General features: G+C 41.2%; 1 protein-coding gene across 1 annotated transcript; it reads left to right on the plus strand.

The window, feature by feature from the left end:
* The first annotated feature begins 131 nt into the window (after positions 1-131).
* IL20RB (interleukin 20 receptor subunit beta) lies at positions 132-22837 on the plus strand. Its single transcript, XM_081962124.1, has 8 exons — positions 132-168; positions 203-1455; positions 6551-6677; positions 11255-11445; positions 13820-13944; positions 16679-16829; positions 17578-17723; positions 19555-22837. The coding sequence occupies exons 2-8, from the start codon at positions 1398-1400 to the stop codon at positions 19681-19683; spliced, it is 927 nt and encodes a 308-aa protein (XP_081818250.1). The 5' UTR covers positions 132-168; positions 203-1397; the 3' UTR covers positions 19684-22837.
* Positions 22838-23369: the final 532 nt, after the last annotated feature.

The raw sequence follows: 23369 nt of genomic DNA on the forward strand, positions 1-23369 counted from the left end.
TATCTTCCCGCCCTGGAGCTTTTTTTTTTTTTCCCGGATCGGTTCCTCGGGAAAATGGCGTGGAAACGAAGGATCCACGCGAGCAGCGCGCAGCGGGAACTCCTGAAGTCGCTGCCGCCGTCCCGTTCCGTCTAACCCAGAGGCCTTCAAACTAGGCCCCTTTAAGACGTGTGGACTTCAACTCCCAGAATTCTCCAGCCAGCCCTGGAGAATTCTGGGAGTTGAAGTCCACACGTCTTAAAGGGGCCTAGTTTGGAGACTTCTAACCTGAAGAAAAAAATGGCTTTTCCAAACAGGCCCCGTCTTTGAATAGCATTTTTTAGGGCGCCTTTCCTTTCCCTAAGGATGCCTGTGCTGTTATAGGCGAGCCAGTTTGGTGTAGCAGTGAAGGGGCTGGCGTAGTAGAAACTAGACGAGTATAAATTCTACTCCCATCTTACAAATGAAAGCTGACCCCACAGATTTTGCCCTTTATCTAGCTCTAGGTGATAGCCAAAGTTTCCCACCCCCATTGTACTGTTTTGTGTCTTTTATTTGCTCATTTCCCAAATGTTATACAAATAAAAAGAAATGAAAGCTGGCACAGGTGGCTTGGCTCCTCTCAGCCCAATCCAACCCGCCTCACAGGGTTGTTGTGGGGGGAAATAGGGCATAGGTTTGCTGTCCTGAGTTACTTATAAAATAGTAAAAGGCAGGATAAAAATCAAATCAATACAAAAATGGCCGCCACGGATGGAGTGAGCAGATCCCTAAGGCGGTTAACTCTGGACTCCGGTTTGCAGTTCGACCCCTAAGCCTGGTATTTAAGGTGCCATGGGAAAGATGAATGAAACTGGCAGAAATGTGTGTTAAGATTCAGAAAAGGGTGTTGGCCTCATGTTGGGCACTTGCCATATAGATGTTACTGAGTGTTGGGTAAAGCAGAACAAAAACATACGAAAGGGTTGTCATTTCCCAACACCCTTGGAAATAAAAACTTCCACTCCAGAATCCGGAGAAACTCAAGTCACTCGGAAAAGTCAGTTTTCCCCCCTCGGGTTGTTGATTGCACCATCAACAGGCCTCAATTGCCAAGTGTTCTCTTCCCTCCCTCTCTTCTCACGAGGTCAGTTGCATAACCTGTAGGAAAATACCAGAATGGAGTTGCCCAAACCTATTATTGAACCCAAATTAGCTCTAGCCACACCTTTCCAAGCAATGCGGAGGAACATGGAAAAGGAGAAGCCACCGACGCTGCCTAAACACTGACAGTAGCAGTTGACGCCCCGTGGGATCGACATAGGGTGCCGTGCATTCAACACCAAGCAACCTTTTTTGAGCATGGAGTTGCTCCTGAGGCAGGAGCGGAAAATGCCAGATCTGTTTATACCTTGGCAACAACCTTAAACCGCAGGGAAATGGCCATATGCTTCCTCTTGATGATCTGCCTCATTTGGATGCCATTGTTCGCTTCAGGTAAGATGGTGATACCCCCAATTCGGGCAGGCCCTTAAAGCAAAGTGAATAAATAAAAGCAATATTCCTAGGAGTATGGCTATAGGAGTATGGATATAAAGCCAAAGAAGGCAGAGTTATTTTCGACCGGATTTGCAAAAGTTCAACAGACCCTTCTGTAGCTCAGTTTGGTAGAAACCGGATACGAAGAACAGACAATGTCGATCCAGCTTTCTTAACCAGATGTGGGGTTTTTTTTCCAGCAACTGGATTCAGGGAAGCGGGAAATCATTTTGTTGAGGCTCGTTTGTAATATGAAACTCTTTGGGCAACATTACTGTGTAAAACTGAGAATCTCTTTAATATTTAAAAACAGGTATTTTTAACCCATCGCTCAAGTAGAATTGACAGTTGGGCATTGGTTTAAAAAAAAGAACGGTATATCAGTATAAATTGATAAATTGATAGAGTGATAAATGTGCACTGTATTAATTTCAGCAGGTTTATGCTAGGCGTGTTTAAATCTAGACTACTCTGCCGACAGCTAAGGAGAAAAATCATGAGTTTTCCTTCATATATACTTCATATATATCTCCACATCTTTTCTACATTGTGGTGACCAAAACTGGATGCAATATTCCAAGTGTGGCCTTACCAAGGCATAAACTGGTATTAACACTTCACATGATCTTGTTTATGTAGCTCTTTTTATGTAGCCTAGAACTGCGTTGGCTTTTTTGGCAGCTGCTTAACACAGCTGGCTCATATTTAAGTGGTTGTCCACTAGGACTCCAAAATCGCTCACAATTACTACCATTTAGCAAGGTACCACCTATACTGTACCTGTGCATTTTGTTTTTCTTGCCTAAATGTAGAACCTTACTCTTTTCACCATTGAATTTCATTTTATTAGTGCCCAATGTTCAAGTTTGTCAAGATCCTTCTGTATCTTAAGACTATCTTCTAGAATGTTGCCTTGCACTTGCACTAATGGCTATTGTGGCATCCCCATGGTCACATGATCAAAATTTGAGTGCTTGGCAACTGGCATGTATTTACAATGTTTGCAGCATCTATTATGGCCCCATTCTGATGGAACACTTTACCATTGGAGAACTGTTTCCATCCTTTTGTTTTTCTGGAAGGGTATTAAAACTTGGCTTTGCTGATTGATCTAGGGCCCTGACAGAGGTGCTCACCACTGGAGGTGGTTGACAGGGTAATAAGACCTCGTCCCTGTGCTGTCCAAATCCTGGTTTTTGTACAGTTTTAATATTTTAATATGCATATTTTAATTAATTTTCCATTTGTCCTTTATAATCTATAAGCCACCCAAAGTCACCTTATAGGGGAGGTAAGTGGTATAAAAATAAAATAAAATAAATAAAATAAATAAATAAATTAAATAAATAAACAAACAAATAAATAAATAAATAAATAAATAAAATAAATAAAAAATAATAAACAAATAAAATAAATAAAATAAAATTTAAATAAATCTAACCCTAACCCACACAATTCCCAGAAACTGCAATGATTCATTTAACAACTATGGCAAAAAAAGATTGTAAAATCACTTAACAACCATCTTAGCAATGGAAATTCCAGTCCTGATTATAGTCATAAATCAAAGACTACCCATAGATGGTAAGACATTCTTGGCAATAAGAAGAATATCGACAATCAGAAACTGCAAATACCACTGTGTTGCCCTTTTTTTGAACTGAGAAGTGTGCTTCCTCTGTCAGCCATCTATTTCTTCCTAATTTCAAGGTTGACCCAGCCTTCATTCTGAGGTGGGTAAAATGAGGGCCCCAAATTATTGTTGGGGACAATATGTTGACTCTGTAAACTGCATAGAGGGGGTTGTAAAAGCAGTGTAAAGTGGTGTATAAGTCTGCTTATACCAGGGTCAGTCTGAGCCTTTGGCATACATGGCTAAGTCTGGGAACAGTTCGCTTCTGATATCATTCCAGACCTATTATTCAGGCCAACTTGGTCAGTGACTTCTAGTCTCCTAAATGAGAGCATCCTGCTGCTTCCAAACACAGTGTTCCATCACAAATATGGAAGTGAGATTATTGTTGTTCCAGAAGGCAGGGGAAGTGACAGAGAAGGCATGCTTTCCCAGTCAGACAAGATGACAATTTTTAATCTGAAGCATGTTCAGTCTGTCCAAACTCAGGTGGGCATAAACTTGGAAATAGATAGTCCCACAATTAACCATGGCTTATACCATAAAGGGCTTTATAGGTGACAACCAGGATCTTGAACTGCACCCAGAAGCCAACTGGCCAACAATGCAGCTTGTGTAGCAATAATGACACTTGGACAGACCAAAATGTGCCTATTAGTGCTCTTGCTGCTCCATTCATGAATCCACTGTAGATTCTGGATGGTCTTCAAGGACAGCCCCATGTAGAGTGCATTGCAGTAGCCCAGATGACTAAGCCATGGAAACCATCTGAAGGGTCTATTGGTTGAGGAGGAAGGCACAGCATGAATCTGGCTAAGATGTTTTTGCTATGGCTTTTGAAGATTGAAAAAAACTGGACCCAGCCAGTGTTTGATAAGGTATATTATTTTGCTTTTATGCTTCATAGTTAGAATATTTCAGATTATTCCTACAGTTGCCAGCATTAGCATAGATAGATTATATTGTCAACCTTGATTGGGCTTGAATAAGGTAATTTCATAGGTCCTGGATAAGAACAAGAAAGAAAGAGAGAGAAAGAGAGAGAGAAAGAGAAAGAAAGAAAAGAAAGAAAGAAAGAAAGAAAGAAAGAAAGAAAGAAAGAAAGAAAGAAAGAAAGAAAGAAAGAAAGAAAGAAGGTATGATTGGGGCAATTTCCTATGTCCTGAATAAGAATGGTTTCAATAAGGTAACTACCTCTGTTAACCACCTTAAATAAATAAATATAATGTGCACTCATAGATTCAGATACACAGACAATTAGACTACAGGATTACCTACCCCAAATTATTGTCCTTGAGTTGTGTTGGGACTGAAATGTTCAGAGTTTGTGAATTAATCAATTGCTATAGAGTAGCATCTTGGAACCAGAAATAACCATTTGGGTTATTTCTGTACCGGAGATCTGATTTGGTTATCCCCTCTCTTCAAAGAAAGTCGAGAAATGTAATTGATGAATTGAATGGCATATGTGAATGTTTTGCAAATATGGACCCTCTGTTTGCAAACATGTTTTCTTTATTTTTTGGGGGGTGGGGAATAGCTAAGTGGTCACCATTATGGAGAGCAAGGTAGGCATCGCCATCATCAGGACTGCGACTATGTGCTCAGTGATTAGGTGGCAGCAAAAAACTATGGTACTTCCTTTGGCACTACCAAGTGGTCATTCAGCTTTGGCAACTTAAGATATGCTAGTCCTACAACAGAATATTACCAGTGATTAGCACACATCACAAACAGTAAGAATCTTCGGGAGCAAACTATGATACACATTTGCAACGGGTGGGTTTCTTTTCTTTTTTTTTACTACCAGTTCACGTGCACTTGCACATGTGCGCAACATTTCTGCGCATGCATAGAAGCGCCTGGGCAGATGGGCGGAGCCTCCCGTCGCTACCACTACCGTTCCGCGCGATCCAACAGAAACACTCTGATTTGCAACCCCATTCTAATTGGCTAAGGCAACATAAAGGATATAAACAATCTATAGTTATACTGCATTAACTCTGATTTAATACAATGTTTGAATATAGCCGCTGTCTTCAGAAGAATACACTCATACACTACAGAGCTGCCATCTTGAGTGAATGTAAAAGAGATGGATCTCTAAAGACAGGAGCGTGTAAAATGTGTGCTGAGAAAACGTAAAATTCTCACAGCAGGAATACAACTTGAAAGCAAATATTTGAATTATGGACAAACACATATTTATAGGTTTAAAGAAAAATGAATTGGCGCAAAGTCTTCCTCATTCTTAAGTAATGTACAAGATCTGATAAGACACTTTTTCTAACCTGCATCTTGTAAAACAAATGCTAAATACCTGATAAAGCTCTTTTTTCTAACCTGCATCTTGTGAAACAAATACTAAATTGCACACCATTTAATTTGAGTTCTATTAAAAGCATAATTTGGGGCATATCTGTTAAGTAAACGCCACTAAGTCCCATGGTTCTCACTTCTAGTTAAGTCAGCATAGTCTTTAACCTTAACTAAGCTCTTCAGAGCTGTTAGTGATTGTATAAAATTACAATGGCACTGAAAAATGTGACTTACAACCATTTTTTACACTTATGACCATTGTGGTATCCCCATGGTCACATGATCAAAATTCAGATGCTTGGCAATTGATCCATATTTATGGCGATTGTAATGTCCAAGGGTCATGTGATCATCTTTTGCAACTTTCTGACGAGCAAAGTTAATTGGGAAGCCGGATTCCCTTAAAAACCGTGTGATTAACACCTGCAGTGGTTCACTTAACAACCGTGGCAAGGGAAGTCGTAAAATGGGGCAAAATTCACTTAACTGTTTCACTTGTGGAAACAGTTTCAGCCCTGTGGAATGACCTCCCCCGTGACATCAGGATTACTTCCGATCTCCGCTCCTTCCGTGTACAGCTGAAGACCCACCTCTTTCAATTATCTGGCCTGGCTCAATCGTAATTATTCTTATTCCTCCTAACTGTTTTTAAATTGTATTTTAAACGTTAAATCTTAATTTTATATCGGGTTTTTACAATTGGGGTATTTTAATGCGGGTCTTTTAACTGTCTATATGATGTAAATTGTTTACCTCCTCCGAGTCCGTGTTTGTGTATCTGTATGTATGTTCTGTATGTACGCCTATGTGTTTTATATATTTTCTGTGTTTTATATGCCCCATTGTACGCCGCCCCGAGTCCTACTTGGAAAGGGAGCGGCTAATAAATTCAAACTTATTATTATTACTTAGCAACTTAAAATTTAGGGCTCAATTGTAATTGTAAGTCAAGGACTACCCGTACACCTACATCTGGTAATTGATTATTCAGTAATAAAGGATGGGATGTGATTTCCTAATAATAACCTCAGTGTCTCTAATCTGTGAGGTAATTTCTGTTTTTCTCTCTTTATATGTCATTTTGATGATCCCTTCATAAAGCTGCGTTACTAGCACCCCCTCAGAATATTACAATTCTGTCCACCAATATGAAACACTTTCTCATTTGGAGCCCAGTTCCAGAGATTGTGCCTGGCGAGATTGTAAAATACTCGGCCGAAGTTCAAGGGTAAGTTCTTTCATCTTGAATACTTGTTGCCTAAAGACAGCTCAGCATGACTGAACTAAATATGCTCTCCTAAACATCTTCATCTTATACCAACCAAATACGTTGGACTAAGATACGACTGATCATACCAGCTGCGAATAGTAGATGTTACAATCCCACAAATCAAGATTACAAGATGAAGGAAAGCTGTAATTATTTGCTATACTCAATGCAATAGTTAAGTAGTAATGAGGAGGGGCACCACAGAGGTTTATGAAGTGATGTATGCTATGAAGAACGGGAACAGGGTGAAGTGTTCTCCATTTTGTCTTGTACTCATAGCAGATGAATGCCTAGTAGGACATTCAAGAGAAATAAAAAGAAATGCCTCAATGGTGCCAAGTTGATCAATGAAATTTGGTTCCATGAAATGTGGTTGAGGGCCACCATTTTTTTTAAAGGAAGGTAAACTGAGGCCTCTTCTTCGTTGACAGTTACAGCACCCAAATGGTTTGTCAATCCCATTTTGCCCCTTGATCACATAATGCTGACCTTAATTTTGTCTTCTATCTATATTTTTAAGAAGCCCTAGGCGACAGTTTTTATTTTACTTTACTTTTCCATAGTTATTGAACTGCCCCATTGTTGGGGTGGGGGGAAGTTGACTGGTTAAGCCTTTAATCTGATTCAGTACGCTTTCTTACTAGAAAGGCTGCCAAGGTGAGATAATGTTTTTCCATTAGGCATTTCTGGGGTAGGAAGGACAGGCAGCTAGGAAAGATGGAAATATGTGTCAACACAACAGCACAAAACCGCCAGTCGCATCCTCTGTCATTTCCACCCATGCAATAAGTTCAGAAAAGTCCACTGAGAGAAATTTGAAAGGAATTCTCAAGCACCCTGACAATTAGGTAGGAAAATAGGAGCCTTTTTGAACAAAGAAATCATCTTGGAAACCGCAAGGCAAATTTTAGATAAGATTCGAAGCATCTTGGTTTGTGCATGGAGGATGGGTTTACTTGTTCCAAAAGTTGAGCTCCCAAATTCCTCCTAATCAGGATACAAATGCAAAAATATAAACTAGAGAAATCTCCCAAAACATGATCACTTTGGACTACTAGAGAGTGATGCCCTTTTCTTTACATTTTTTTACAATGATTAATCAGTGGAACAACTTGCTTCCAGAAGTTGTGAATGTTCCAACACTGGAAGTTTTTGAGAAGAGCTTGGACAAACATTGGTCTGAAATGGTATAGGGATTCCTGTTTAAGCAGGGAGTTGGACTAGAATACCTCCAAGGTCCTTTCCAATTTACTCTACTGTACTCTACTCTACTCTACTCTACTTTACTCTACTTAAGAAATCAAACTGCAATTAGAGAAACATTGGGAGAAAATGCTACAGAATAACAGAATTGGAAGGGACCTTGGAGGTCTTCTAGTCCAACCCCCTGCTCAAGCAGAAAACCCTATACCATTTCAGACAAATAATTGTCCAATCTCTTCTTAAAAGCTTCCAGTGATGGAGTACCCACAACTTCCCACAAATCGTTCCACTGATTAATTGTTCTCACTGGCAGGAAATTTCTACTAAGGTCTAAGTTGCTTCACTCCTTGACTAGTTTCCATCCACATTGGGAGAAAATTCTAAACCAGATCCCCATCTGCTAACCTTGTTTTCTACTCCCAAGGAATTTAAGACTAGCATTTCGAATGTTCTATCTGGAGTGACGAAATCTCTTTTCCCGCCTTAAAACTTTGCTGTGGCATTCTGTTGCGTGTATAGGCAAGCTAGGCATGCAATAGTATTGCAACAAATTAACCCATGCGTGGTTGGACTAGTATCCCCTGCCAGGTTTACATGCGTTTGGGCTTCATCACATTGTAATACAGATGTGCGGGGGGGGGGGAGAAATGCTTTTATCAAGAAGGGAGATTCAACTATAGTCTTTACGTTCTCCTTTCTCTGTGACATGAACAAGCACAGCGACCATGGGACAGGTGAAAGCCACAGGTAGATCATCATCTCCAGGAGGCCATCCAAAGCAATGCTTTCTTTTCGTTCTTGAAGGAATGTTGCTATGTCCTCAACAACAGCTCTTCTTTGCTCCAGGGCAAGGAGGGTTGGTGGATTGGATTTTTGTCAATAACATCTGTAGGGCAAAATGAATTCTCTTTGAATTTAACATCTCAGGCATCTAAGCCCTTCATGGCACATGTCCAAATTACTTGAGGGATTGTCTCATCCCATTGGATTGGCCCGTCCCACCTGTGCTGGCAGAGGAGGCATGCCGCGGGCCCCATCAGCCACAGTATTCCAGCTGGCGGGGTCCAGGAGAAGAGCCTTCTCTGCCGTTGCACCTGCCCTTTGGAACATCTCCCCCTCCCCCAGGGCAACTCCAACCCTCCTGACCTTCCATAAGAGCCTAAAGATCTGGCTCTCCCAGTTAGCTTGGGGCTCCAATGGAAAGATTTCACATTGGAGTGGCTTGATAGATTATTAATGGATCCCACCTCCCCTCCTTCTCATCCTCCTCCGTCCCTCCCTGTCTTTTAATTTGGGCCTCAGTAATTGGATCTTTACAGTATTTTATTTATGTCTTTTAGGTTTTGTACAGTTTTTATTTTTTAAAGATTATAAGCTGCCCAGAGTTACTCAGTAGTAAGATGGACGGCCAGTAAATTTTACAAATAAATCAATCAATCGCAGCCAGAAAAGTGGGAAAATATATTGAAGGAGAGAAGGGAGAGGATGAGAAGCAACTATAGAAAAAGAGACAAATTAGAAAGGCTGCTTTGAACACACATTGTTATGTATAAACACACATTATGCGAAAATGATGTTTCATTTATTTATTCATCCATATCCCGCTATTAATTTTTACAAGTAACTCAGGATGGTGAAACATATCCAAAACACCTTCCTCCTGTTTTTACTACAACAATAACCCTGCGAGGTGAGTTGGTTGAGAGTGACTGACCCAAAGTCACTCAGCCCGCTTTGATGGCTAAGGCAGGACTGGAACTCAGAGTCTCCCACTTTCTCTCCTGGTACCTTAACCACAAAACTAAACTGACTCTATACAATTTAACATTAGCTTAATGTGTGAGAATCTGGCTTTTGAAAATTATAAACCATGATCTATGACTTGGGTAGACGAGTATATCGAAGAATTAAACTTTAGGCATCTTTATAAAACAATAACAATACAAATAGAAGTAAAATAACTTTTAGCTGAAGGGTACAAACTTTGTGGTCTTCCAGAGGTGATAAAATGAGCGTTTCCAATAGCTCTAGGCAACATTAACCAATAGTGAGAAATTTGGAATTGTAATTCAGCTACATTTATTCATTTGTTAAATTTGTACGCTGCCGGACTCAATAACTATGGGTGGTTCACAAGTAAAAACATTTTTTTAAAAACTAACATCTGGAGAGCCACAACCTTCTTTTACTTCCATTAGATCCACCAATGGGAGCCAGTTACAAGAGAGAGACTGAAAGCTCTATCCCAGGGGTGTCAAACTCAATTTCATTGAGGGCCATATCAGGGTTGTGTTTTACCTCGGGGAGGGGGTGGCTAGGGTGGGCGTGGCCAGCTTGACATCACATGTTGAGGGCACCTGTGGTGGCCAAGTGCTAAGGCAGGACTTTCCTCAGACTCTCCCTCACTCTCATTATGATATCCTTCCTTCCTCCCTTCCTTCCTTCCTCCCTTTTCTTCTTTTTCCTTCCCTCTTCATTCTCCTTTCTTCTCCCTTCCCCTCTTTCATTATTTTTCCTTCCTTACTCTCTTCCCATCTTTTTCTCTTTCCTCTTTCCCTTTCTCCTTTCCTGTCCCTTCTTGCATGCTCAAATGCAAAAGGGGAAGCATTTCTCGTTTTTTTTTTATTTTTAGTTTGTTTTGCTAGCCCTCTGCCAGTGAAAACGGAGCCCAGTGGGGGAGAGGGGGGCGCATGCAGCTCTCCCAAGCTCCATTTTTGCTGGCAGAGGCACCACAGACCGGTGCTTTGCTGTTTCCAGGGTAGCCCTGTGGGCTAGATCTAAGCACCCTGCGGGCCAAATCCGGCCTACGGCCTGATCCAGCCTGCAGCCCTTGAGTTTGACACTCCTGCTCTATCCTTAGGCTCAGGAAATGAGTTACTATACTTATCCCCGAGTCCCTTCGTGGAGAGGGAGCGGCTAACAAATCTAATAAATTCAAATTCAGATTATTTCCAGCATACTCTGAGTCATCTTTGTCTACTAGGGCTTAGATATTCTAGCAGCCTAAAGATTGTTAAAAGGTTAAAAGATTTTGAATCAGATCTCATTGGTAGGCTGCATACGAGACACATCAGTTGATCTGTCCATTTTTGAACTTTACATACATCCGGGGATACCTAACCTCAGAGCTGCAATTGCAGTTACAAATAGGCTACCAAGGAAATCACGTTGCTTATGAGCTGGCCCTTGCTATTTTATTTATTATATTTATATGCCATTGAATCAAATGACCCAGGTTCTTTTTGTTTCCCCCTGAGGCAATTTGAGGAAGGTCCGATGTTCTCTGTATAGAAACTGGCATTGTTTGTTTTATTTTTCCTAACAATATCTAGGGAATTCGAGAGAGACTATGCCAGTGACAGGTGGATTCCCACTGCAGAATGCACAGATGTTAGTCTTACTCAGTGTGATATCACTGAAGACATATCAGCTACTGTGCTATATAATCTACGTATTAGAGCATCTACGGGGACACAGGTCTCCCCCTGGGCCACACTCAACGGCTTCTTCAACCGTGTCACAAGTAAGTCTGGGTCCCCCATTAGCAAATCTTACAATCCCAGCACCTGTCTGGATGAGCCCAATCTTGAACCTTGTTTTGTTGTGATCGAGGCCTAGCAACTCTTTAAAGCACCTGCATTGGGTGGGGCAGGATTTTGTGGCAGCATTTCTGACTGGAAATGAGGCCTTGAGGTGGTGATTCAGCCTTCCTCAGTGGGAAGTAAGCCTTTTAAAGCCACCATCCAGAGTGCTTGGGAGCAATAAATCAGAAACGTTAAGTCAGCACAAAGTCTCTATTTAAAGAAAAGGCAGCTGAAATATATAAATTTATAATGCCGTGGAATACTGCGTTAAGTTTTGGTCGCCACAATGTAAAAAAGATGTGGAGACTCTAGAAAGATTGCAGAGAAGAGCAACAAAGATGATTAGGGGACTGGAGGCTAAAACATACGATGAATGGTTGCTGGAACTGGGTATGTCTAGTCTGATGAAAAGAAGGACTAGAGGAGACATGATAGCAGTCTTCCAATATCTCAGGGGTTGCCACAAAGAAGAGGGAGTCAAGCTATTCTCCAAAGCACCTGAGGGCAGGACAAGAAGCAATGGGTGGAAACTAATCAAGGAGAGAAGCAATTTAGAACTGAGGAGAAATTTCCTGACAGTTAGAACAATTAATCAGTGGAACAACTTGTCTCCAGATGTTGTGAATGCTCCAACACTGGAAGTTTTTAAGATGTTGGATAGCCATTTGTCTGAAGTGGTATAGGGTTTCCTGCCTAAGCAGAGGGTTGGACTAGAAGACCTCCAAGGTCCCTTCCGACTCTGCTATGCTATTCTATTCTATTCTATTCTATTCTATTTGAAATAAAGCATTTTAAGACTCCATTCACTGAATGGAAAGAGGAAAAGGCTAATATTAGCCATAGGGGAAGGAAGTGGGCCACAAGAGGTTGCTACATCTATTCAGCATAAAGTGCCATTGCAGTTATCTTGTCTTGTTAGAACCAGAGCACAAGTAACAGATTATTTATTACTACAGAAGGCACCTGGGGGCAAATACGACATTCAAACAACCCAGGTCCAAGCAAGATTGCTGGCTTTAATGATAGAACTCAGCTTCTACCACACTTTAGCCCTAAGGGTTTTCTAACAAAAAAAAAATCAGGAATAGGTCAGGAGTAATAGAGGATACACAAAAGATGCTTGTCTCAGGAATGCAATTAGGGGATCCTGCTTTAAAAAATTCAGCACACTGTCTTTAAATTGCGAGGTGTCCTCTGATGAAGGGCTGGAGTTACTCCTGATAGATTCTTGTCTTTGATTTACTTACTTACTTATTTACTTACGTACTTACTTACCTACCTTCTTACTTCCTTTAAGACAGGATGGTGACTTTTGGGGGGTCAGGCATCTTATCAGATGTCCAGTAGCCTAGTATCTAAAAAAAAAACCAAAACCTTAAATAACTTCCCAAGTAAAACCAACCCTTCTCCAAATCTCATTAGATTTGGACAACTGCAAGATGTCTGTAATTTTGAAGCTTTTCTAAATATTCATTTAATAGGGTATCGTTTCTGAAACCAGGGGATGCCCTCATAGTCGCAATAGCACTTAAACTTATATACCGCTTCACAGTGCTTTTACAGCCCCTCCTAAGCGGTTTACAGAGTCAGCCTATTGCCCCCAACAATCTGGGTCCTCATTTTACCCACCTCGGAAGGATGGAAGCCTGAGTCAACCTTGAGCCTGGTGAGATTCGAACTGCTGGCAGCCAGTGATCAGCAGAAGTAGCCTGCAGTCTAACTACTGTGCCACTGCGGCTCAGCAATGTTGAGCTGATGATACCTGCTGTAAAGTATACCAACACAAGACCCAACTGCCTATTTAGGTCCTTCCTGATTGGTCAGAGTCACACGGTCAGGTCCACGTGGTGGCAAATCACGCCCCCCTTGAAGGAGACAGTGGTACAGCCCTTCTTCAAGAATCCATTCTTGGACCCAAGAGTTCTGAGCATTTTTTGTCCCGCCTCCAACCCTTCCCTTTTTCCACCTACTATGTTTCCCCGATAATAAGACAGGGTCTTATTTTCTTTTGACACCTCCACCCCCAAAATAAGCATTTTGCCTTATTTTCGGGGAGGTCTTATTATTTTTGAGATGCAGGAGGCGCTAAGCAATACAATACAATACAATAATACAATATGTTCACCTCATGGCTGTGTTGCAATATTTTCAGGGAGGGCTTATTTTCGGGGGAGGGCTTATTGCTTATTTTCGGGGGAGGGCTTATTTTAGCGCATGCGCTCAAAAGCCCGATTGGGCTTATTATCCGGGGAGGTCTTATTTTTAGGGAAACGGGTTATTGAATATGTGAATCCCCTTTTTCTTTTTTTACAGCATCCCTCATTCCGCCAATGTTGACCGTCACCACTGATGGATATCACTTGCTAGCAGAATTAGAACACCTGGGACCTTTCTTTGACTTCTGGATATTTTACTGGAAGAAAGGCCCAGAATCTAAAGTAAGTTCTGATCTTGCTTCTGATCTGCAATTGTTCATTTAGATCAGGGCTGTCAAACACCTGGCCCATGGGCTGGATGCATCACACGCTGGTCATGCCCAGTTTAGCAAAGGGGGGGAGTCGATATGTCACATGATGCCACCATGACAACTTGAGTTTCACACCCTTGATTTAGATGGATTGAAACACAGTTTCTTTACTAGGCAAGGTTGAATCATTACGCCGCCCTGAGCTTTGACTGAAACTCTGAATGCACGGCTGTGACTCATCTGCCTTTCTTTGAGATTTCCAGTCATATACTGCTGCTTGCACAAACATGGGATCATTTTGGTTCCTGCATGTGGCAATTCAACTATCTTGTTTGGGACCATGAGTGTATTCACCTATTGCCAGCCTTCTCAGGTAGACCAGACAGGAAAAACAACCGGCTGAACTAATTCGATTTCATTGGAAGGCTACATTAACAGAAGCTTGAAAGTTAGAATTTCTCACCGTCTCCTTTACAGCGGTGGTGGTGGGGGAAATCTCTTTTGAGCCGCCTTTCTCTGCCCATTATACGGTAGGTAGTCCTCAACTTAACGACAGGTCATTTAGTTGACTGTTTAAACTTACAACAGCACTGAAAAATATTACTTACAACAATGCCCCAAAGAATCCGAGGTCTGGAGAATTTTAAGAGATTTGGAGAGATACTAGAACCAGCTACTTGATGCTGCTTGTAATGTTGGACCAGAAAGAAATGGTTTGATTGGGCGGGAGAGCCATCAAAATTAGAGGCAGGGGCTAAAACATTTTTTGATAGGCTGCACTTTTCGTGCATGGTTTAGGCTTGTTCTTTTTGTGTTTTTCTCTGTCGTTCCTTTGTGATACTTGGGTTTCCCTCTTCACCCGTTCTTTCTTTTAACCGTTGTACTGATTGCAAATTGCAAATCAATAAAGCAGTATATTGCAGCACAGAATGATTTAACTTCCCCGAGCTGCTTAAATGGCTATCAGACCCAAGAGACATGTAGCAGTTGGGTAACCTGAATTTGCCTACAAAAATTCCAATGTGTACTTTCCTCACTTCTTGTTACTGCTCTAAACCTCGAAGTTAAATCTCATACTCAAAATATATAGTCTTTGACTTACGACCACAGTTGAGCCCAAAATTTCTGTGGCTAAGCAAGGCAGTTATTAAGTGAGTTTTGCCCTGTTTTAGACCTTCCTAGCCACAATTGCTAAGCGAATCACTGCAGTTGTTAAGTCAGTAATATGATTGTTAAGTGAATCTGGCTGTTCTGATCTAGGCCTCCCAAGAGCATGAAGCAAACTCCTTTTATTAATTGACTGTGAATTCTGCTCATTCCCATCCAGCAAAGTCTTTCGAGGGAGGATTTACAGTCTCAGACCTTCTCTGGCTTGGAGAGCTGCCAGGCCGATATTTGCAAAACTTGGCAAGGAGTCTCGGAGAGTCACAAACAAATTAAGCGAACTAATTATCTCCTACAAACTCCACTCCCTTTTCACTCCTCTTTTATTTCCTCTGGGAGGGGCCATTCATCGTCCACCTGTGGCCTTACCCCCAAGTCGACCCTGTTCTTTAGCTGTTCCCTTCATCTGGCAACTCTGCGCATGCACACACTGGGAACAGGCTCCAGCTGTTCGTCTGCCTCACTGATGTCCGACTCCAAAGGCAGCTGATAACTGGCATACGGCTCTGGCCCTCTCTCTGCCTCTGACACAGAGCCCTCATCAGAGCCTTCTCCAGACTCCCGGACTGGCCCATGTTCCTCCCCAACCTCCTCACTGTCCGAATCTGCTGCCAGCTGCGCTGGCCGCTGGCAGGCCACAACAGTAAGGCTTCTCCATTGACTGCTGGACAGAAGCTTGCAAAAAGTGATCACATGACCCTGGGACACTGCGACCATCATAAATACATGCCGGTTGCCAAATATCCACATTTTGATCATGTGACCATGGGGAAGCTGCAACGGTCGTAAGTGTGAAAAACGGTCCGAAATCCCTTTTATCAATGTCATCGTAAGTTGGAACAGTCCCTAAATGCATGGTTATAACTTGAGGACCACTTGTGTATAACAACATGTCAATGTGTGAAAACCCGACACGCAAAGCCATTTGCTTTCCTTTGGATTTTGGAGGCATTATGCAAAAAAAAAAAAAAAACCACTGCAATTGTTTTTCTTGTTTAGCAACAGAAGTCCGGAGAAGGGCAAACCAATCTAGTTAAGCATATTATTTTCGCCTAACACGTGCAAATTCCCTTCAGCCTATATTTGTTTTTCATTCCATGTGTCAGGCCTGCAGTTATATTCCTTTTTAGGATCTTTGGCCTGCCACACTCCCTATTATTTCATTATGCTGTTTCATTAGTGTAGTAATTGGGAGGGGGAATAGAAAGGAGTAGAATTGTGGAATGTGTTGTTGTCATTCTTTTCTAGAAGCCCAAGGTCTTCTTTTGTCTCTGCACCTTTGCACCTGACTGGAACTAAATGGGTGAAGATGCCAGCGTGGCCGAAGAAGATTGGACCATGCGATGGATTTATGGGTGTGGGGATAAGATCATGAACTTTCAACTGGGTGGAATCCCAGGAAGCTTTTGGATTTGGGATTCCACAGTTTGTGCCAACATGTCTCTCTTATTAAATTGGAACTTTAAGGATAGCTCTGCCTTGGACTCTGATTTAATTCTGCATGATATTTGGAATGCTGACATCGTGTTTTACACACCTAGGTTCACCGCAAAGTGGTGAAAGAAAGCACCACCACTGTGCATCTGAAAACGATGGAGCCTGGAACTGAATATTGTGTCAAAGCTCAGACCTACGTGCACGTGATCAACAGGAGCAGCAATTTCAGTGAGGTGCAGTGCGTGAAATCAGAAGGTGAGAACAAGGTGGATGAAAGGGGAGGGACGGGGTTACAGATTTTGCTAAGCTGTTGACTGCATGGACTCTCTAGAGCAGGGGTGTCAAACTCAAGGTCCGGGGACTGGATCCGGCCCACAGGGCGCTTAGATCTGGCCTGCGGGGCCATCCTGGAAACAGCAAAGGACCACCCCGCGGTGCCTCTGCCAGCAAAAATGTAGCTCAGGAGTGCCGTTTTCGCTGGCAGAGCGCTTGGGCCGCCACAGGCACCCCCAACATGAGTGGTGTCAAACTGGCCATGCCCAGCCTAGCCCGAGGTTAAACACAACCCTGATGCGGCCCTTTATGAAATCGAGTTTGACACCCTTGCTCTAGAGCAGTGTTTCTCAACCGTGGCAACTTTAAGATGTGTACTAGGGAATTCTGGGAGTTGAAGTCCACGCAGGTTGTCAAGGCTAAGAAGTGCTGCTCCAGAGGGAGCAAAGCCAAATGATTTAAACTACTGCAGGAAGATGGGAAGGGGATTAGGTTAGGGTTAGGGTTTGATAATAATGCATGTCCAGAAGATATATGTGGAAGGAACTTGCTCCGATGAAAAGCAATTTGGAGAATGCTTAAAAGCTATTGAGAACGCTGATTGCAAAATGTACCTATTCCATTTGTTCATTTATATTACATTTTTATGCTGCCCACTTCTCTTGTTTCTAAAAAAATTTCAATGCAAAGCCTTCCCTGAGATATTGGTGTTTTCTTCTTCTCCCTCTAGATGCCAAAGTCGTAATGTTGACCTTTGCCCCGCTCTTCCTGGTTATTTTCTTTGTGGCTGTTTTGGTCCTTCCTTTTCTTGCTTGGAAGACCTGTCGGATCTGCCAGTATTCCTTCTGCCCAGACGAGGTCCTCCCAGATACTTTGGTAAGAAGCTCTGCTCGGTGTTTCACTTGTGTTTCTGAGCTCATCTACCTGGAGACCAGGATACCTTGCTATTAGTCTTTAAGGGCACGTCTTTAAGACATGGCTTCCATATGAGCTGAGGTGGCACAGTGGTTAGAGTGCGTAACTGCAGGCTACTTCAGCTGACTGCTAGCTGCACTTCAAATCTCACCGGCTCAAGGATGACTCAGCCTTCCCTCCTTCCGAGGTGGGTAAAATGAGGACCCAGATTGTTGGGGGCAAGAGGCTGACTCTGTAAACCGCTTAGGGAGGGCTGTAAAAACACTGTGAAGTGGTATATAAGTTTAAGTGCTATTGCTATCTGTTTCCTAGCACAAAGCGGAGATGGTTCCTTTTCATATTTCTCCCATTCAGTATTGAAATGTAGTCATCTGTCTCCCAACACAAACTTTGCTACACAGTATGCATGATCGGCTGGAGTTCAGCAGCAACCGGTTGATGGAATATGACCAGCTCCTATTTCTTGTTTTTGGCTCCTGTGATATTTGTACTCCCTCTCTCTCTCCCCCCCACTCCCTCTCTTCCCCTGCCCCCCTCTTCTAATCCCATTTGGCCACCTCTCTGAATATTCATTTTATCTTGAGCAACAGGCACCAATGTTGAATAAAGAGGTAATCAATGAATCATTCATAGGATGAGTGGGGACAGCATTGCTTGATCTGTGTGGTGAGTGGGGGTTTCCCAATAAAGCAGGAAAGCCCCCACCCCATCAATTAAGTTCTGAGCCCAGCCTCACTCCTCATTAGGAAGAGCAATGAGTGAGATCTTTCCTGCAAGTAGGAATCCCACCAATGATTTCCTTCCACGTATCTCTGCATTAAAATCGTCAGGGTGGCATTACTTGCTGCCTTTTGAAAGAGGTGTAATAGAAGTCAGCTGGCAAGAAAGGGCAAATTATGTCACCTCCCAGACTGGAGGAAGACTTGTTAAACCAGCTATCTGGCTGTGTACTTAATAGTGTTATACTGGAGAAGGTGCACTTTTATAAGTGTGGGTTATTCTGTGTCATAGGAGTTTGAGGGATCCTTAGTGCTCTCTGTTGGTTGTTTTCTTGCAGACATTTCATTACCCAAACTTGGCCACATCATCAGTGATGATGTTACCTAATTTGAGTAATGAAACATCTGCAAGAAAACAACCAAGTTTTTAATTAGCATTTATAGCCCACTATTTTTCTACGAAGATTTTGTATTGTCCTGTTTCCCTGAGAATGTATCTGAAATCCCATTTAACAGGCACCCAAACATGTATTATTCCAGTCCAGGCTGTTGATGCTCAGAGGTTTCACCTTCTGAAAGGATTCCCAAAATGATTAGGCATTGAGGGATCTCTGGGATCTCTTTGGATCAGTTTGCAACTTGGTTTGGCCAATGCAAGATTTAGATTGGTGGAAGCTGGGCGGTTAGATTAACAGAGCATTTGATGCTAAGCATCAGAAGATGAGTTACAGAAATTTAGAGTGCAAAATAACAAAAGACAGAAGCTGTATAGTTTTATATTTATTTAGTTTTACCCAAATTGGCTTTCTCCAAATCCTTTGGACAAAGATTTACAGAATTCTCAAACTTCTGAGCTAAGAATTTTGGAAAACATAATGTGATAGATATATCTTAAGGACAACATCTTGGGAAAAGCTGTGGTATCATTCCAGTCCAGGCTGTTGATGCTTAGCAGTTGCATTGTATTTATATTAGAATGTTAGGTACATCGTTTTCTCTGTGGGTGAATTGATTTCTGCAGTAGAAATGATGTTTCTAGATATTCTCTACTTAGCTTACCTTTTTTCTTCTAGAAACTAACGGCATCACCTGCTAAGATACTAAAGGAGAGGGGAGAAGAGGTGGAGAAATGTGATGAATCAGTGCAAGTGTTGCCTTCCGAAGAGATTTTGCTTCATCTTTGGATCCACGAAGCTCTTTAACATCACCCTGAAGACACTAATTGCAAACTGAGATGAGCAGTCTTCCTCTCCTTCTTGAACCCTTCTTCAGGCACACACACGATTTCTACTGAGAAGGACAAACTGCATAAAGATGGAAACCAAAATATATTTGGTATCGGGGAGAGGTTCCAGCAACTTGGATTTCTTCATCCTTGCTTGACAAAGAAGTGTAGACAGTTTGTGGGTTGCAAACAGACCATCTTTACAGCCACTTATTCAATTACTGTCTGTTTCATTGGGATGTAAGGATCTTGAGCCAATCCCATTCCTCTGGTTCCTTAGAAGGGTAATATTGGAAAGAGGTACAAGTCCAGGTCTTGTTTTCTAATTCATGCTTGCAAGCCAGAAGGAATAGAGGAAAATACCAGGAGGTATTCTGTCTTAGTCGTACAGTATATTCTATAAGAAAGCAAGTTGCATGAAATGGCTCCTTTTGGGGGATTATTTATTACAATCCTTGTGGGCTTTAGCTACAGGCTTTCAAGTCTTCAGAAAGCAATGGTGATCTAGATGCCACTATATTTCCACTATTACAGAAAGGCAATCAGAGAGAACCCAAAACACAGACATTTGGGTTGAGCTTTAGTGGATCATTCAATCAACTGTTCAAAGAAAGGCTCAATCATAACCATTCCTAGGCATTATGGCCTACTCTGACTATTCGTTGTGATACTGTCATTCCACATATGATGGCAAATCAGCTTATCTAGATAAGGTCCTCTTTTTCGTGTGAGTTCTAGAATCAAGTGCAAAACTCATTAACTCATAGCTGGCTTGCTGGCTGTATTTTGGAGTAATTTCTTTCCTTTTCGAGGTTCCTAGGTAGCTGTCTATTTCCAACTGCCAAATCTTAGTAAAACATGGCTGTTTTCCACAAGCTGAAATGCTTACTGCAGAATTGGAATTCAAAGTTCAGAAGTTTTCTATTCCCGGGTGAGATTTTAAATGAATTTTTTTTCTTTGCTTATGCTTTTTAATATGCAAGCACTGAAATGCTTAAATGCATATTTAAAATGTGAAGCTGAGCTTTTATTTACTTTTTGTCTGTACATGTGAATTTTAAGTTCAGTTCACATACTTGGAGGTTTAAGATGGGTGTAAACCTTTGTATATTTCTTAATATCAGCCAAACAACAGCTACATATCTCGCTGTGCATCTGTATTTACAGCCTGATCACTCCTAAGATTTGCTATGGCTAAAAACAAATGTATGGGAAGACATCAGATAATGCAAAATTATGATTATTGGGCTGGGAGGGGAACCAGGCTCTGGCAAATTCACATAAATTAAGTGGCTTAATTCACACTTCACACTAAGCCATGGGGTGATTTGTTTAGTTTTCAGCTTATTGCATTGTGAAAATCCAGGTGTTGTGACTTATAGGGAGCTTATGCCTTAGCATGAGATGCTAAGAATATTATGCATCATATTCAACAATTCTAGCAAAATGAGATTGTATAGTGATGTCCAAGATCCTTTTAGATTTCGTAAAAGATTTTCCCCTATGTGTCTGCCTGAACCTTTAACAAGTGCACAAAAGGCAGAATCTTACATCAGCCCAGCATTTTGTGTCACCAATTCTGCAGGCAGGAAAAAAACTGCACCAGGAAAATCTTGGTCTGTCATGCAGCTATTAAACCATAGTCTTCATCTATTAAAAATCAAAGACAACCTGTTAACAGTAGTTTCAAGGAAGGTTGAAGGGGGACAGTTAGAAATTGTAGCTGATCCTTTTTTCCCCATCAGTCAGATTTTTCTTTCAACCTTAAGGCAGTTAAGTCTGTCATTAAGAAAATGAAAATGTTAGGATTGCTGTGAACATTGCTGCCTGGTTCAATAGCAATGGTTTGCAATAATAGAACAGAATCAGAATGTGATTTATGATTCATGATTTGAACGTTGGGCCTGATTTAAATATATACAAAATAATCCATAAGTAAGCATTTGTTATTTACAATGGATTTATGGCAACTTGTAGTAACAGTAACATAAAATTGACAGAATTGTTCCTTCTTTATTACTATAAATCTGTATAATTCAATATACCTGTTTCAGGTAAAAGGAATGCATAGATAGTCCTCAGCTTATAACCAGTTGGAACTTCTTTCACTAAACAAGGCAATAGTTAAGCAAGCTACATTCAATTTTGTCTTTTTTTTAATGCAGTCATTAATGGGGAAATCTGACTTTCCCCATTGACTTCACTTGTTGGGAGTGGCTAGGAAGGCCACAAATGGCAATCACATTATTCCACATGCTACAGTTATCATAAATATGTGCCCAACTTTTGATCATGTGACCACAGAGATGGTGCATTGGTTGTAAGTGTACAGACTTTTTAGTGCTGCTGTAGCTTCAAATGGTAAACAAACAAATGGTCATAAATTGAGGACTACCTATATAATGTTCGCTTTAATTCCATTACCAGGAAGAGAGTCTTGCTGAATTAAATAAAATGTATTAAGAACAAAAACAAAAACTGAAGTAGTATTGTCACACCTTTACATGTCTGAAATCAGAAAACTTCAGTATCTCAATACTCAAGAGTTCTTTTCTGTTAAAAGCTTCAACTGCTAATGATCAGTTGGAAAATCTTTGATTCAGTTGTTAAAATTCTTCCTAATAATTTTTGACTTCCTGGTGTGAAAAAAAATAATTTGGTGAAGCTCACTAAAGCAAATCTCTAATTATTTTACATTTACATGTCAAGCATGTACAATGCACATCCATAATTGCAGAAATGCAGGTATATTCAAAGGAGAGCTAGAGGCAGGAATGAAGCTATATGTGTTTATTCAGTAATATGAAGCAAAGGGATTTTTTCAGAGATAGAAATGTTACATATATAATATTGAATTGATGGGCTGTTCATCTTTATTCCATTACAAATGTTATTTAAAGATTACTTCTAGGTAACCATGCAAACATTTGTAACCTAGAATTACATTTTAAGAACAATAAATATTGTATTAAATTTGCTGAATTTGCAGGTATATACTTCTAAGTAAATACAGAGATTACATGTAGGACATTTTGATTTGCTAAGTGTTTCTGGCTGAAATGGGAAGCCAGACGCACTCTGTACAGCTCTCTTTAAAGCAAAAATAAATAAATATATTATTACAAACTGCAGTTGACAATCCCCATTAATTCCGTGCTACGGAAAGAAAAATCCAGCTCTAAAAGCAAACTCTGCGGCAACATAGAACCCTTTTTTCTTTTTTCTTCGGAACATTTCTCCCCCCACCATCCCAAAAAAAATCTTACACAAATTCTTGATTTTAAGATCCGAAACGACCGACTAAAATTTTATTGAATCAGGTGGCAATCCTAACGGTGATCTCACGTGCCTGGAAAGGCCATAAATTATATTTGTGTGTTTTCTCTCTCTCTGCAATTTCAACTGACAGGAGAAGGATGATTTTCCTAGCCAGCCCTGGGTTTTCATGCGCCAGGACTTAAAACGTCGCCATTTGCTATTCCTCCTTCCGCAATAAAATGCCTTTAGCGGCATCTAAAGTAGATCCACAGGGATCAGCAGCTCCTCTCCTAATCCAGCCTCCGCTGGGGGGGGGGGGGGGATTTTTTTTTTAATCGTTTTGAACGTGAAAGAAAAGAAGCGATAGAGACCACGAACCAAAAAAGAAAAAAGAAAAGAAAAAAA

This window comes from Natrix helvetica (genome assembly GCF_964273705.1).
Source record: "Natrix helvetica genome assembly, chromosome: 9".
NCBI classification, from domain to species: domain Eukaryota; kingdom Metazoa; phylum Chordata; class Lepidosauria; order Squamata; family Natricidae; genus Natrix; species Natrix helvetica.